We start from the raw sequence: 16,897 nt of genomic DNA on the forward strand, positions 1-16,897 counted from the left end.
ACTAATCCGTTTGCACTGCACCTTGGCCAATCAAATAAAAGCAAAACAAGATCAAAAGATTTTTCATTTCTTTATGTAGCACTTAAAATATGGTTATGGTTTATTAAAAGCCAATATACGTGATTCTTGCAGATCTGAGTTTGTGCGTCGTAATGTAAAGGAAGACTTAAAGTGGACCTATCATGCTATATCATCATGATAGGTCCCCTTTAAGTCAGGGGCTTTCACTTGCTATGAGATGTTATCAAATTCCCCTTTAACACCATCGCTTATATTTACTCACAAAAAGCAATTAAAAGATAATTTGACAATTGTATGAAATGGTTGTGAAGGAGATAGACAAGACACAGACATGGTTGGAAATTTCAAAATCAAGCGTATGATGAAGGTAATAAGTACCCTATAGATGTTTCCACTGTGCATTGATTATTTATGATGTTGATGATTACATTGGAATATTGACTTAGATGGATGAATACACTCCTATTGATTTACAGTTGTTTTGATGTCAGAGTATGCCATCCCCTTATTGCTCCTCTTGCTTAATAACTGTCTATGTAGTGATTTATTCATGTGGAGAGGAACTGAGCTGAGGCATGACAGAGGCGCGGTGTGTGTGCTACATAAACCATTGTCCCACCAGCACTGTGATTTGCACTAAAGGGGGTCGCAGCAGCGGGTTGCCATGACAACCTTTCAGTATAGATGGCCTGTTTCTTTTTCCAATAGCGGTGATCATCAGCATCATTGGAGGAGCATCATTAGCAGGGAGCCCCCGGGGCTGAGTGATCAGGGCCGGGACATTAGAGAGTGAGGAGGGGAGATAGACGCAGGATTTGGCCTTTTTCATCTGCAGCCCTGACAAGAAACACCTCGCTGGGTTTCTTTGTAGGCTACCTGATGCTTTTCCCCCCACGCGTGCTGAGTCTGCCTTCGTTCAGTCCTGTTCGTCTCTTAGGCAACAACAAAGCCCTCCTCGTAGCCTACTGATATTTTCATGAAGGTATTAACAGAAAAAGAAGGCTAAAGTATTTAATTCGACATACTTTGAAGTCGTTACAGCACATAATAAGCTATTGAACATATCCAAGAGTTTTCAATCAAAATTATTCATATTAAATAGAAAAAGCATTTAAATCCAATAGAAAGTGGTTTGTCTTACTTGTCCAGTGCAATTCTGCATTCATTGGAAGTCTTATATCATATGACATTGAGGCTATTGAACATATTCATATAAAACAGAAGAAAATAATCAAATCCAATAAAAAGATGTGTCTCTTATTTGTCCATTGTCGTCATAATATAGGGTATCAATTTGGAGTCACTGGGTCACATGACATTGAAAGTATTGAATAACAACACAAAACAATTGTTGCATTTTTTATTAAAACTAAGACAAATAAAATCTTCATTCATACAACAAAAGAAATAAACCTACTTGTCTACTGTAGTAATATAATACTGCATTGATTCTGGTCACATGACATGGAAGAAATAAAAAAAACTGTAAAACGTATTCTCCTAATAGAATAAGCAATCCAATCCAATAAAGAGTTGTGTCTTATTTGTCTATTGTAGTAATTCAATCTGGTATGGAATTGCAGTCACTGGGTCACATAACATGGAAGCTATTGGAAAAAACTGACCTGATCTTCCCTGTTGTCTTGTCAACACACATAATGATTGTATCATCCAGCGGGCTGTCACTCACATGGCTCCTCTGCTTCCCATCATGCTGGATGGGGGGGGGGGGGGCTCTTGTTCACGGCTCTGTGCAAATGGAGGAAAACACACAACAGTGAAACAGCAGCCCTTATCCCTGACTCGCACATTTGACACTGTTCAGAGGCTTTGAAGAGGTAAACACTCATGGTGGGAGAGGGATGAGATCAGCTCTGACAGTCCTTACCTCCCTCTGGTTACCCTGCAACCCCCATAATGCATCACTCTTTTAATGGGAATATAGATATCAAAATACAAGCCTGCACTCCAAAGTGCTGCCATGGGGGGTTTCCTACACCCTGAACTTCCAGCTGTAAACGTCTCTCTCTCAGTTCCTGGATCACAGAGCTTGTGTTGTTCCCCCGCTTGAAAGCAGAAGCGTTTGCATGTTTACACTTGTGTGCGAGAGGTGCACTGACACACTCATCCCTATCAGCTGTAAACTGACATTTGAATAAAAAGGTAGAAGGTAGGTGGGATTGAAAGTGGAGTATGATCACACAAGTGTTCATACTTTTGTTTTTCACTGCAGCTCTTTCCATCAGAAGCACACATTCACAGAGAGGTGTGAAGAGAGATGAGGAATTGAAGTGGTGTGATTCATCTGCTCTCTTGAAACGCATCACAGCAGCTCCTGCTCTGAGGTCTGCTCCTCCCACCAGCTTTAATGTACAGACAGAAGTGGAAAAATAGATCCTATACTTAAGTAAAAGCAGTATTACCGCCGCCTAAAAGTGCCCCATTATAGTACTGAGTTCGAAATGTTATTGTTTAATACAGTAGATTTGCTGCGAAATGTACCTAAGGATCCAAGTAAAAGTACTCATTGTGAAGTCTCTTTTAAAAGTGTCTAATATTATATTATTCTGCTCTTATCAATAACAAACAGAGTTGGGAGAAGTACTCAGATCTCATCCTTTAGTAAAAGTAGAAGTACCAGAGAGTGAATACTCTGTTACAAGTAAAAGTTCATTCAAAAATATTACTCAATTAAAAGTGCAAAACGTATTGGCATCAAACATACTTAAAGTACCAAAGGTAAAAGTACTCATTATGCAGATTGGTCCATTTAAGAATAATATATATTATATGTTTTGTTATATTTATTATTTTCATTTCATTTCATTTCAAACCTTTATTTAACCAGATTGTCCCTTGAGATCATAGATCTCTTTTTCAAGGGAGACCTTTATTATTATTATATATTATAATTAGATTATTACTTCTGATCTGTAGTGGAGTAGAAGAACAAAGTAGCATCAAATGGAAATACTCAAGTAAAGTAAAAGTATCTCAAATTGTACTTAAGTACTGCACTTAAGTTAATGTACTTAGTTTCTTCCCAACTCTGCCAACAAATACATACAGGAGGTTTTCTTTGCCATCTTGGTATAAGTCAATATAGAGCACATTTTGCATTCTATGTGTACTATCGAGTAGATTAGTAGTACATATATATATATATAACATGTAAACACAACATGTTATGTATGTAAAAAGTAAATAGAAACCTTAGTTGTTCAAAAAAGCAAATATTTCCCTGTGTGATACAGGGAGTAGAAGTATAAAATGGCAGAGAATGTTCAATTATACTTGAGTACAGTACTTGAGTATATATAGTTAGTTACAAAGGTTCAGGGCCGTTATAGCTTCTCTTGTTTCTGACCTTCACATCATGCAGGAAAAAAACAACCACTCCTGTTTACAATGGCCATTTTTCTGAATACAAATAAGAAACATTGGGCACGCTGGAGTGATGTCCAGGCCAGAGGAACCATCTCTGCCATCTGCTCGTCTCTCGGCCACTCTTCCGCCTCACCTCCCTTGTCTCAGGCGTTTAGGGCTGAATGTGGACCGGCCTCAGAGTGCCAGAGAGAAGACTCTGCTCTCAGGAGCAGATGGGAGCTTTCAATGAGCTGAAACCACAGTGTAGTAATGTCTTCTTCCTCAGAGAGGCTGCAGGGCGATGCTGATGCAACAGTGCCCCCTAGTGGAATAATCTGCATCACCCATTTGAAGCAAATGACACCATTCTACACATCAGCTCCCGCAGTATGCATTTTATAGAATAGGCATACAAGAACGGCTTAGTCAACTGCATCGTGCTTTAAATGCAGAAACATGTTTTCTTACCCTTTCAGGAACAGTAAGACCAGCGTTGTTGCAGAGAATTGTTGCCATAAATGGTCAACAAATTGATTTTGTATCTACTTTTAAATTCCTTGAGTTTATAAATTGATAACTACTTGCCTTTCAAGGCGTATATCCAGTAGGCTGCAATAAACTTCAGTTAACTTTGTTATAACGCACGAAAATCCATAACAACATATTTTCATGAAAATATTGATGTAAACTAGAAGGTGGACTAATGCAGCATCGATTTGGAGTCAGTAGGTCACACATGGCATCAGAAAGATCAGAACATCTAGAAAATGCGCTAACACATTTATAATAATTCTGCTTTTTTTTCAAATATAGGCAATTAGCCTGGACAATTTGAAATGACCTTTGGTTTTTGTGCAATTCTAATAATATTGTATTGACCGCCCATTAGTGAAATGCTGTGGTAAACGAGGGCTCAGATGTGGGCTCATGTACGCGGACCCCTCGGGGTACTTGAGGGGATAAGTAAAAAGATTAGGGATTGCAATATATATTTCCACATAATCCTGGTGTCCTGCCCACAGAACTATCAAAGTTTATGAAAGACAAGCAAGCTCAAGTGACTCATTAAAGCTCTTAACAAAAGATGCTGAAACTGCTAGAAGTGAGTCTAAATATTATTTTCTTTCACTGACAATTAGTGTTAATGTCAAGTTTAAAAACATTTGTATTAAGGGTGAGCTATACAAGTGATTTTCATCGAAGGAGCAGTTGGGTTTGATAAGATTACAAAGAGTTTAACAGAAGAACAAATGTAGGCGAATCACCACAGATGAGTGAGGGGGTTCTTATAGAGTTGCGACTAGCTCAAAGGGGACACGAGACTAAAAAGGTTGGTAACCAATGTGTTAGAAGACTGGTTTGAATGTCTGTCAAATATCCAACCTGAAACTGACTTCTACACAGTGTAACCCTTAGGAGTAAACGATGGTGAAAGAGATATTTGATCTCAATGTGACAAACAAAGCTCTATAAAGGCTTAATAGATACATTAAGTGTAGAGTGGAGGGTTGGGGGATTCTCAGCTCCTTTGCCCTCACACTAACTCAGCAGAGATTTAAGCCGAGTCAGCAGCGAGCCGGGCTCAGCAGACGGTGCAGAGACTTTCTGCTCTAAATGCTTTCCTCAGACTGTGTGAGGACAAGATGCTGAACCTACTGTCCCGCAGCGTTTGACTCACTTTGTTGCTCAGCTGAATCCTGCTGCGCCGAACATGCCTGCCTCCAGGTCCTTTAGTCATACAAAAATAATGAATAGCTATTAATAGAGCACCAATTATCAAATAAGATGACATCCTCCAGATTTTTTGGAACAACCATTTTAGGGACTATATCATACCAGGGAATGTGTTATAAGAATCCACAAGATTTCAAAGTACTTACAACGGATTTAATGAAAATAAATCAAAGGAAAAAAGATGAATTTGTATATAAAAACAAAACACTTTATTACAATTAGGCTGAAAAAACCCAATGAAAACACGACTACTTTACAAGTACAAATGTTTTTCATTGATATTTACATTTTTTTTTTCCTTGACATCAATAAAAAAAGACAATTTATGAGAAAACACAAACATACTAAAGTACATGTTTACAGTGTATTTGCTTCAATACAAAACAAATGACTAAAGGAACGTGCATTATTCTCCATTCAGTTTCTATAGACAACAAGGGAATTAGACATAAAAGGGACTATTTATGAATACACTTATTCTAATGCTCATTATCAACGAGGAATTACCCACAAGCCTCGGCCTCAGATTTCTCTTGAGTAATAATATAATCATCATTTGAAGGCAGGACTGCTGTGTCTGTCCTTTCATGTGTTGGGCAGTTGTTGAGGGGGAAAGACGTTTCCTCATTGCATGACACGGATAAAGAATAGCAGTAACAAAAGTTGACTCAGCAACTATATGGATCCCACCAGAAGCTGTGGTTGATCTTCCTGGAGGTCTGAACACTGAAATGATGCTGTGGAACAGTTAAGTCTATGGTTGAAGTGAGGTAAAGGTTGGGTGTGATTAACAACGTGATGTCTGTCTCTGGCTTTAGCTGCTGTGGGATCCATAACAACGCCTCACATCTGTACTGCAGGAAAACACATCAGATTCATGAGAGTGCGTCTCCTAGCTGCTGGGCTTGGCGGGGGTTTTGGCCCTGATGCCCCCCTGGCGAGCTTGACCCTTGGCGGGCTGTTGGGGCTGAGCGGGCTGCACCGGGGCGTCGGCAGGCTGCTGGGCGGGGCTGTGGGGGGGGGGGCGTCTGGATCTGGGGGGAGGTGGCTGCGGTCACCACCTGCTGCTGGAGGAGCTTCTGCTGGACCGCCTGCGCCGCCGCAGGAATCATCTGCACCTGGGCCGGAGAGGACGCCGCCGCCTGGGTCAGAGTCACCGTCTGAGCCTGGAGCTGAGGGGGGGGGGGACGACAACAAACAGAACATCAGAGAGAATCCTCAAACAGGATCAAACACACCAAGCCACTTAAAGGACGAGGGTCACATTGTGGACGTCTATGAATGTCTGGTGGCCATGTTTTTATGTTGAGTCGGACTCCATTTGCATTTAACAATGCTTCCAACATCCAGCTTTCAGGCCACATAAATCACTGTGATTGGCTGTTCTGCTTAAGCTAAATGGCCCACATGAAGAGAAACGGACGAGAGGAAAACAAACAAACAATTCATGTCCTGAGGGAGCAGAACGAGTCACTTTTGATTTGACATCTTTGTCTTATCTTATCTTATGGATATTTTCAAAAAGCCATGGCCCTCTAGAATGACAGTAAGCGTGATGGTGTGAAAATGGCCATTGTATTTAAATGATGAATTCTACGTTTCCCTTCTTGAATGACAGATTCCATTGCCTGCTGTTATGGAGTTATTTCCTCTTATTCAGGCGCATTCATTACAAGACATGTGGCAGCAGTCTTTGCAGTGTTGGCCAAGATGCAGTAAATGTGAGGCAAGTGTAGTTTTTTTTATGTTGGTTTGGTGTGTCAGTACATTAAGTACTACAGCGGGAAGATGTCCAGTTTCACAGCAGTGAAGGGAGATTGCATCCACAAGAGGAAGTAAAGAAAAGCAATAAACAAGTCAAATGTAAAAAAAGAGGTTTGATGTGATCCTTTTCTCTGCAGTAAAAGCTTTATTGTTTTTCTTATACCCCTCTAACACACTTGTTATGATGTACTTTGACTCATGAGGTCTTGTGTTATCTCTCAGGTGAATCCGGTCCAGCCTGATCGAAGGAAAACCAATAAAGAGCGGGCAGGAACCTTGGCTGACCCTTACACCTTCTTTGGTCCTGTGTGGTTTAGTTATTATCGTTCTTTTTTTTTATTGTGCCTGGTTTGAATGTCAAAATGATTAAATAAACAATCATTCGAAGCCAACTTGCCTCAGCCAGGCATTCAAGGATGTGATTAACGTGCTATGTCCCTGATAAATGAAGATGGATGCATAAATAACAGAGGTTAAACTGCTCAGCCTAAAGCCCTTACCTGCTGTGGAGACGACACAATTTGTTGAATATTGGCCACGGTGGGTTGCTGCTGCACTATTTGTGGGAGCTTAGCCACCTGATAAGAGAGGTAAACAAGAACATCTCACATCAACACACACGCCCTCTGTTCACCTGCGAATATTTACTGTTCAATAGTGAGCTCCAGTGATCAGGTACCTGGATCTGCTGGGCTCCGGTGGGTTTCTGAGCCTGGGCGATGGATGTAGTGAAGAACTGGGTCTTGATCCCTGACTGCAGTTGGGTGGTGGTAGCGTACGTCACCTTCTGCTGCGACTGCTGGGCCGGCTGGGCTGCCTGCACTGTGACCTGCTGGCCGCCGATCTAAAGGAAATAACACTACAGTTACTCCATTCACATTCATCAAAGTCAAAGTCAACTTTATTGTCAATCTTTCAGTTTGTGTGTACAGACAGAGAGATCGAAATACCGTTTCCCACAATCCCAAATACAAAAATACAAATATATATAAAAATATGTATAAAATACACAATCAACAGACACATTTATACATATGCAAACATTAAGACATAAATAAAAGCACAACAATCAATTATACAAAATAACAGTCACTTCTTTAATGGTAATTTGACTGGATTGACATAGTGCTTTTATAGTCTTATAGTCTTTTAGTCAGCATTCACCCATTCACATACATTCATATATAGTGTAAGGAGGTGGCACCTCCTTATGAGGAGAGACTCACATTCACACACACAGTTGCCATTGATTATTGTTTCACATTTAGGGTTTAGTATCATGTCTCAGGACATTTCGAAATGTTATAGACTGCAGGGGCTGGGGATTAAGACACTTCTAAGCTAAATCCTAAACTAAAATTCTTACCAATTTCTGTTCTTATCTTTGATACACTGCATTTGTTGTTTCTGTTGTAGACAGACTGAATACATGTTTTTTTTTTAACTATTAGTTCAAATGTTCTAGCGTTACCTTCTGCTGCACGGTGGTCTGTCCCAGCTGCGGCTGGCCGGTCTTCTGCTGCGCTGCGGCGGCCGCCTGCTGCTGCTGCTGCTGCTGCTGCCGCTGCTGCTTTACCTGGAGCAGCTGCATCTGGGGGAAGGACGGCGACAGCACAGGCCCCCCTGACAGAGGAGAAAGAAAGATATATTGGACATTTAGGAACAAAATAAAAACATTTGTGATAATGATAACAGCACATTTGTCGGAACAGAGGTCCTACTAAAATTATGCAAACCCAAGCAGAAACAAATACTCTTTTCCCAGATTCTAATCATTGTTGTATCATATATTGAGCAAAAATAAATATATGATCAAAATAAAAACAAAACATTATTTAAAAAAAGTCATTTTGAACTGTTAAGTGGCCGGTAACTGTAAGGAGCAACAATCTAGTCAAAGTCATAAGGCGCTTTCACACCGGAGTACTTTTCCCAGTATAGTTCCGATAGTTCTTGAAATGTTGCGTTCACACCAAAAAATCCGGAACTAGAACTTAGTTCATGAGAACCTTTTCACCCCCTTTTTAGTCCCTGCTAGAGAACAGGTACTTTCATGGGAGAAAAAGGTTCCCATTTCTGATTGGCTGGGCGGATTGCAAACCACACCAAGTAAAACTCGGAAAAGTTTTGTGAAGCCGTATTTGCCATTGTATTTGCTCGCATTAGCATTATTAGCATTAGCCCAGCGCACCAACGGAGAGAAACTAACTTATGGCAACACAAAAAAAAACATGGGAGCGGTGGAGTGATGAGGAGGTGTCGGCGTTCTGGTGATTTACTCGGAAGGCTTGAAGCCAGTCCCCAACTCCGGGGACTCCGGGTGGCAGTATACGCCGTGAAGTTGTTTGCGGCCTGCCAGTACACCCAAAGCAGAAGAAGAAGCAGTGACGTCAGCGGCTTCATTTGCCTAATCCTCCCTCAGGGACTTATTCCGGTGTGAACGCGATCTGCTCTCTAGTTCATCAGAACTAGAGAGTTCTGATGAACTAAGTACTGGGAACTAAGTACGGCAAAGTACTTGGTGTGAAAGCGCCTATAGACAAAAGGTCCCCTATCCAATCAGACTTTTAGCACACCTGTTTTCTGGGCCTGGCCAATAGCCACGTTGATACCTGCTACAGTGACTGGCAGTGTAGTGACGCCAGCTGAAGAGACCACCGCTGGCACAGAGACCACTGGGGGCTTGGTGAGGGTCACCTGAGCCGTCTGAGTGGGCAGTCGAGCCTAAAAAAAACAAAAAAGTATTGATTAAGAACTTACATCAAGAAATTAAAACCGAAAGAAGACATTGTTTTTGGTGGGAAAATGACACTGAATTTTCTCATACTGTATGATCTCAACTTGTTTGGACTACACCTCGGCCAATCAAATAACAAAAAAAGATAAAATGGTTGTACCATAGACAACAACTTAGTCTATATCAGGGATGGGCACATGGCGGCCCGGGGACACATGGTGACCACCTCCTCTTTTTGCGGCCCCCACCTCCTCTTTTTGCGGCCCTCAGATGAATTTATAAACAACGTAATTAATTTAATAACATTTTTTTTTAACTTGTAGTACTGATACCGTCCACTAGACTCCTAGTTACGTCACGAGCTGCGTACATGATTTTGTTCGGCAGCCAAATACAGCGAAAGAATCTGTGACGCGTTTGTGTGTATTGTGTTTGTTTCCCGGGGAAACACTCACAAGAAACACCGGCTGATGTTATGCCTGCTGTGACGTTAAGTTACCGCTTGTAATTATACCTTTACAAGCTTAAAGTTGTATTTATCATCTGAATTTGGCGAAACAAGTTTAATATTCTAAAAACCAAGACTTAGTTTATTTGAAATCAGATGAAAACAAACTGTCACAGACCCTGCCGTGTTATCTATGATTACTATACGCTTTTCATTCATAATTTCAGCGGGAGGGAGGGGGAGCGGCGCTGAGGAACAGCAGAGTGCGTGTTGACAGGTGTCTGTGTTGACATTCCCCTTGTTGTGGAATAAGGGGAATGCAGAGACAGGCTACAAGTGTCTTAGCTAGGTTCAAGTTAGACAACTAACGTCTGGGTTAGTGTTCATGACTTCATGTTTATGTCATCTTAATGGTTCATCTTGATGCACACACATTTTCCGTGCTAACCAATAGTTTAAAAATAGTTTTATTCCACTGTTAAATAACCTGTTCAATACAAACATGCCACTTGTAAAAATTAAATAACATTTCTGTGAACTGATATTTGTTTAGTGAGCTTATTAGAGGATGTTCCCTGAAAGATTATAAAATGTCAATGAAGATGTCAGACTTAGTATATTTGTTAATAATTACATACAATACATGGAATTTGTGTGTGTGTGTTCCAAGTGAATCTGCGACCCCCTGGTGGCCAGTACATAAATTATGTGGCCCCCACCACCATCCAAGTTGCCCATCCCTGGTCTAGATTATATTATTCATAATCTTACAATCTACCTACAGACAGCTGGTCTTTTAAATCATATTGTGGGGAACTTGATGCAAGAAATCTTTTATTGTCTCCCACATCAATCTGCACCATCTTACCATCCTGGCCACCTGCAGGTTGGCCACCGTGGCACCGGTCAGCACGGCTCCAGGTCTGGGGGCTGCCACTGCTGCCAGCTGGGGATTGGCCTGTGTGGTCTGTGCAGTCTGACCCTGGGGGGCCTGCTGGGCCCCTGCAGCCTGTTGGCCCTGCGCTGCTGCTACAGCTGCAGCTACCTGTTGCTGCTGCTGCTGCAGCTGCAACTTATGCTTGTGCATCTTCAACAACTCCTGTAAACACACAGATCACAGAGTAAATGTCAGTTAGCTGTACACACCCTTGTGCCGTGTAATTGCATTGTTTATTGAGTAAATCGGAAGTACTACCATTAATGCCATCATACTGATAAAGAACATTTCTATTAGTGCAGCTCATATGCGAGATGTGTTAAAAAGTCACATTTTATGCATCTTGTGTAAAGATGCTGGTACCTGGGGTTTGCCTACAGCTTTGATCTGTGGGGAAGCAGCCTGCTGCTGTTGGTGCTGCTGCAGCTGTTGCTGTCGGAGCATCTGCAGGTGGGCTGGAGTGAGAGGCTTCCCTTGTTGCAACTGCATCCCTGCGGCTGGATGAAGGAGAGCAGATAAGTCAGATCTGTCAGATTTAAAAGAGCAGCAGGTGCTGGTCTTATCAGAGAAAAGCCTTTGATCTGGTACCTTGTGTGACCTGAGTGACCAGAGGGCGCGTCTGAGACTGCACCGGACTCAGAGTGGTCGTAACTACTGCTGATGCCGTAACTGGGGTAACAGCTCGAACACCTGTAGCTATGGCAACCACCTCTGCAGGGGCTGCAGCAGCGGTGACGGTTCTCTGTTGAGCGTGGACCACCTGGGCTCCAGCGGCACCAGCAGGCTGCACAAACAACAACAAAATAAACCCAATGTGCAAAGGCTCCAACACTTGTAATGAACATTCAGTCTGCAGGGTGCCGGTCTAATGCGTCATGAATTACTGTAAATCAGTAGGAGGCTGAGTTAAGCCAGAGTAGCAGTGATATGAGAGCATGACTCACAGAGAGGGTGCCTGTTATGACGGGAGATGCCAGCCGTTTGTTGGCCTGGAAAGGACTTGGGGGAACTCCAGCTACTGTGTTCACAATCACATTCCCCCCTACAGTGGCTGGAAGAAACAAAGAGCAATGAATAAACTATTGGAACAGCAACAGCTCTGTAAAATGAACCATATGTGTGTAAGCGTACCAGCCTGGATGGTGGTGCCCACAGTGGCATTCTTTATGGCTCCAGCCTGAAAAACATGAACCAAATGTTTAAGAACATCTTGTTTTGGATCTCACTATACATAGAAAAATATTGATTTGAGCATGTTTGGATTCTCACCAGAACAGCTGCATTAGGCACCGCAGCAGCTCCGGGCACTGTGGCAGCCTGAGGGACCAGAGCCTGGCCGGCAGCAGGAGTCAGCGCCTGGCCAGGGGCCACCTGGGCCCCGGGGGCCCCTGCCTGCTGCTGCTGGGCCAACTGCTGAGCCTTCTGCTGCTCTGCAAGGGCCTGCAAACACACACCACCACAAAATCAAACACAAATGCAAACACATCGTTCAGTACATATCAAGCACTATTTGGATCTATGGCCATTTGTGGACATATTCATTGCCAACAATCACCTTTTTCTCCTTGGCGATCCGTTCAGCACGTTGAGAAGCCACCTGAATGGGAGGGAGGGGCTTGTCATAGCTGATCCCACTGAAGAGAAGAAAAACAATGTTATACTTTCATCTTTATTTATAGATTAATATCTTAGATGTTTATGGTACAAATATTAAACAAACCTTTCTGCCAAAACAGAGGCATGTTTGGGATTTTTCTGGAATGGATTCATGCCAAGCCTGTAAGCAGAATCAATTAAATGAATACAGATGAAAAGGACATATCCAATCTGAACAATAACAGCCTGGTTACATGTCACACGTTTTGGTGTGAGCTCCGTTATGAGACTTTACATTCACTTCATCAGCCCTTACAGTGGTTTGATTGGTGGGCTCCTCTTGCTGGCGATGATCTTCATGAGTTCAAAGCGGCTGTTGTAGAGCTGAATGTGAGTGGCGTTGTCATCCTGTGTGTAGATCTGACAGGTCCTCAGAGGGCGGCTGTTCTTAGACTGAGCAAAGAAAACACAGAACCAAAGTTAATCAAGAATTTCAGGAGCAAAGCAGAATTGATCAAAATGCCAGAATAGGGTACCTTGTATATGCTCTTGGTTTTTTTCTTGGGGTTTGCCTCATACACCAACTGAAAAATAGTTAGAGACATTATTTAGACAAGAACACGGTGAGGAATTGAGTTTTACAGCAAAATAGGGTGGCTGCCCTCTCCATTACCTTGCCCTCTTCTCTGGGAATGATGACGTTCTCGTAGCGGTTGCGACACTGTTTGGGCGAGCGGTAGATGCGGCTGCAGGAGTTAACTACATCGCTCACCAGGTCCCAGTTAGGAGTGTGTGCAGGAGACACGATTGTCAGGTTCAGAGGCAACTCCAGAAGCTGCTTTACAGCCTGTCAAGACACACAGCAATGGCATTTGGAAATTGAATTAACATATAATTTAACCTCTTTGAAGTGAAGTGCAATTCCAGATATATTCATTTGAGTAGTGGTGAGAGGCGCCAGTACCTGAAGCAGAGCCCAGTCCTCACTGATGAGCCACTCCGGGTTGTCCTGACCCGCCTCCATGACAGGTTTAACCAGCGAGGGCAGGGGCTTGGCAAAGGGAGCCTGCTGCTTGAGAGAGAAGTTCTTTTTCTGGTCTTTGCCCTCGCGGCGAACTTTCAGCATGCTGGCCTTCTCGAAAAGCGAGCGAGGGGGGATGACCGTCTCCCCGTGGCCCTTCTTCTTCTTTCTGGCTGCTGCTGGACAAACACATCGAGTCAGGACAGAGAAACCTGCAGTGACACTACAGATGTATCCAAGTCGTTTAGAACTATTTCACCTTAAATATAAATGTCATCTCACCTGAGGGGTCCATCTTGAGTCTCTTGTGCTCCTTGCGGACGTAGACAGGAGGCAGCTTGGACTCCGGCATGGGTGCAGTGTCATACATCAGCATCATCACAGAGTCGATGTAAATGTCATTGTCATCCGACGGTGGTGTGGGTGGAGTCCAAAGCTGTGTTGGAAAATCACAAGTCAGCACAAAGGCAGAAGACAGAGTGGGACTTTTTAATGGGTCAATACAAATAAACAAAATTAGGAAGAGAATAGTGAAGATCCACATTTAGATAATACAAGGACTTCTGTAAAAAAAAAAATTGCCCTGTTTTCACAGTTTATGTCTTACCGGCATGATTTCTGTATGGCCGTCCTCTGCATCAAACACATACTCCTGTTGAAGAGCAGAGAAAAGGTTCATGTCAACACAGGGTATATGCAGGAATCCTGAAGTCAAATGTAATACCTTTTAAGACCTCTTTTAAGACCCTTTCCATACATTTTAAGACCTCATCGCCACTTCGAGTTTTAACCGGTTACATTGGCGACACATTTACTATATATAGTATTGATTGTCCTTCCTCCTTATCTTCCAACCATTTGGACGCAAACTTGCATTTCCCCATAACGATGTTGTTTAACAACCGGCGTAAACGGACCTTCGCGCGCTATCAAGCAGTGAGCGTGCGATGTCCTGTTCAGATGGCGTCAAATCCAACGGGATGCCATAAATAAACTACACAGAATCACACTACACACCTACGCAATGATTACATTCAGGCGAACTTTAGAATACAACCTCTTTGGACAATGTATATACTTATTGAAAACAAGCTACAAAATGTAATACCTTGGAAAATGCCGTTTAATACTTTTTAATAGCCTTAATTTTCGCTAAATTGATTTATCAACTTTTAACACTTTTTAAAACCCCGCGGACACCCTGCAACAACAGTGCATAACAATCCACACAGCTCTTCATGTTTGATTAGTTGAGATCACAATGGCCACCCACCATGTTGTAGGCATCCTCTCTTGTGTAGGTGAAGAGATCTTCATCTCCCTCCATGAAGTGCCGCTCTTCCTCCTCCTCCTTCAGCTTCTGGAGCTGCTGCAGCTCCCAGCCTCTCTTGGAGCACTCCAGCCTCTCCTGAGGGAAAGAAACACCAGGCAAATGTATCAAAAGACAAATAATAACATTTGAATACCAACGCAGTAGAGCAGGATTAGATGACAAATGGACTGATTTACACGCATGTAAATACTATAGTAAATGCCTCTATATCATTAAAAAGGTTTTTGGTAACATGTCAGTGTAAGTTACCTTGAGAGCAGTTTGGTCATCACTGACATGCAGGTACTCCAGGTAATGCAGGGCATATCTTTCGATTGGTGTGAGCTGTTTAAGGGAAGAAAATACACATCAAAACTCAGCAAGACAATCAAACAGAATTTCATTTTGTATCGACTCATTTCTTGTATTTGGACTTTTCCGTTTCAACTAGATTCCAAGCGATATGTAAAAAAGTGAAGGTACCTGTTGTATGACTGCATTCAGCTCCTCTTGCTGAGCGGGCTCCTCGTCAGTTTTGCTCTCCTCCTCCTGGTTGTCCTTTGACTCTTTGCCTGCTAACTCTTCCTCATGCTGCTGCTCCTCCTCCTCCGGCAGGGCATCCAGGTTGATGCTGTGCAGAGCCTGGATGTATGGTCTAGCCACTCTGGGAGAGATGGCCTCAGAGGCCGACGGCTCCTGGTGAAGAACCACAAACTCCTCCACCTTCTCCCCTGAGCCGGCCTCCACCTCGAACAGATCCTGGATGGTCCGCTGAAATAATGTCAGGTCAGTTATACAGGTATAGCAATGTGTCTTCAAAAGAATAGAGGTGTGAAGAGTTTCTGAAACTTCAGGACAAGACCACATTGAATTCATCTTACTTGTGTGAGGTACGCCAAGGTGTAGTCGGTACCCTGAGCAGCCACCTCTCGGATCAGGTCCTTGGTGCCATTCTTCAGCAGCTTCTCTTCAATGGAGTTCCCACTCTCCAACCTGGGCAACACACACACACAAAGAAACCAGAAGTAGCAACAAAGTCCTTAAATATTGATTTAGGTATTTCCCATCTGGAGTTTTACGAGTGATGTGTTAGGTAAAATGTAATGTTGCTCAATTATGGCAAAAATCATAATCTCGATTATTTTGGTCAATAATTGATATCACGATTATTAAATACGATTATTAATTGACTTTGAAAACATCCATTTAATGAACTTTAAAACAAATAATAATTTGAACAGTATCTTTTTAACTGTTGATTACCCTGAACGTATAATTCAACTGAAAAACCAATACTAAAATAAATGATACATTTATATTTACATTTAAATAAATAATATCAAAAATAATAAATACCAATAAACAAGATCAACAAATACTTTGGAGCGCACTTCAACAAGCTACTAAACATATATTAATATGATAAATAAAAATAAATTAGACCAAAATAAATGAGATCAAATATGTTGCAGTGCACTGTCACAACCTAGCAAAGCAAAATAATTGTTTTTTTCGATTATGTTGTTTTCGTAATTGTGGCAGGCCAAAATCGTAATTGCGATTAATTGCACAGCCCTAGTAAAATGTCAATATAGAGGAAGTCAAACTGAATTTGCAGTGTTGATGATGTCACCTGTAAATGTGTATATCCTTTGAACGTCCTATTTTGTCACACCACTCCTGGGCGCGGGCATCCATGCTGGGATTGAGATCTGTGTCGTAGAAGATGATGGTGTCTGCATCAAACAAAGTCCCGACAGCAGAGCAGCAGCGGTTTGTCAGGATGCTGCAGAACACGTTCCTGTTCCGGTTAAACTTCCTTATGTTCTCCTGCAGGGACACAAAACCACGCATGTGAACAAACCCGGCAGACACCTTAGATTTGAAACGTACCAACCCTATAGATTATCGAAATTCTTATTGTAAACATTTAAATGACCCACAGCTTATTAAAATGTTAT

At 42.3% G+C, this 16,897-nt stretch overlaps 1 protein-coding gene across 1 annotated transcript in view; it reads right to left on the minus strand.

Moving 5' to 3' along the window:
* Positions 1 to 5,260: 5,260 nt before the first annotated feature.
* ep400 (E1A binding protein p400) overlaps positions 5,261 to 16,897 on the minus strand; it is a 29,747-nt gene continuing 18,110 nt past the window's right edge. Inside the window, 25 exon segments of the mRNA XM_034117788.1 lie at positions 5,261 to 6,133; positions 6,135 to 6,293; positions 7,386 to 7,463; positions 7,565 to 7,729; positions 8,357 to 8,508; positions 9,462 to 9,609; positions 10,939 to 11,169; positions 11,371 to 11,504; positions 11,596 to 11,791; positions 11,952 to 12,058; positions 12,139 to 12,184; positions 12,277 to 12,447; positions 12,563 to 12,641; positions 12,728 to 12,784; positions 12,920 to 13,056; positions 13,140 to 13,187; positions 13,277 to 13,450; positions 13,568 to 13,800; positions 13,907 to 14,060; positions 14,232 to 14,276; positions 14,898 to 15,032; positions 15,207 to 15,281; positions 15,420 to 15,707; positions 15,818 to 15,929; positions 16,570 to 16,766. Coding sequence (XP_033973679.1) covers positions 6,014 to 6,133; positions 6,135 to 6,293; positions 7,386 to 7,463; positions 7,565 to 7,729; positions 8,357 to 8,508; positions 9,462 to 9,609; positions 10,939 to 11,169; positions 11,371 to 11,504; positions 11,596 to 11,791; positions 11,952 to 12,058; positions 12,139 to 12,184; positions 12,277 to 12,447; positions 12,563 to 12,641; positions 12,728 to 12,784; positions 12,920 to 13,056; positions 13,140 to 13,187; positions 13,277 to 13,450; positions 13,568 to 13,800; positions 13,907 to 14,060; positions 14,232 to 14,276; positions 14,898 to 15,032; positions 15,207 to 15,281; positions 15,420 to 15,707; positions 15,818 to 15,929; positions 16,570 to 16,766 — 3,441 coding nt within the window. The 3' untranslated portion in view covers positions 5,261 to 6,013.

The sequence above is a fragment of the Trematomus bernacchii genome, unplaced genomic scaffold (assembly GCF_902827165.1).
Source record: "Trematomus bernacchii unplaced genomic scaffold, fTreBer1.1, whole genome shotgun sequence".
NCBI lineage: Eukaryota > Metazoa > Chordata > Actinopteri > Perciformes > Nototheniidae > Trematomus > Trematomus bernacchii.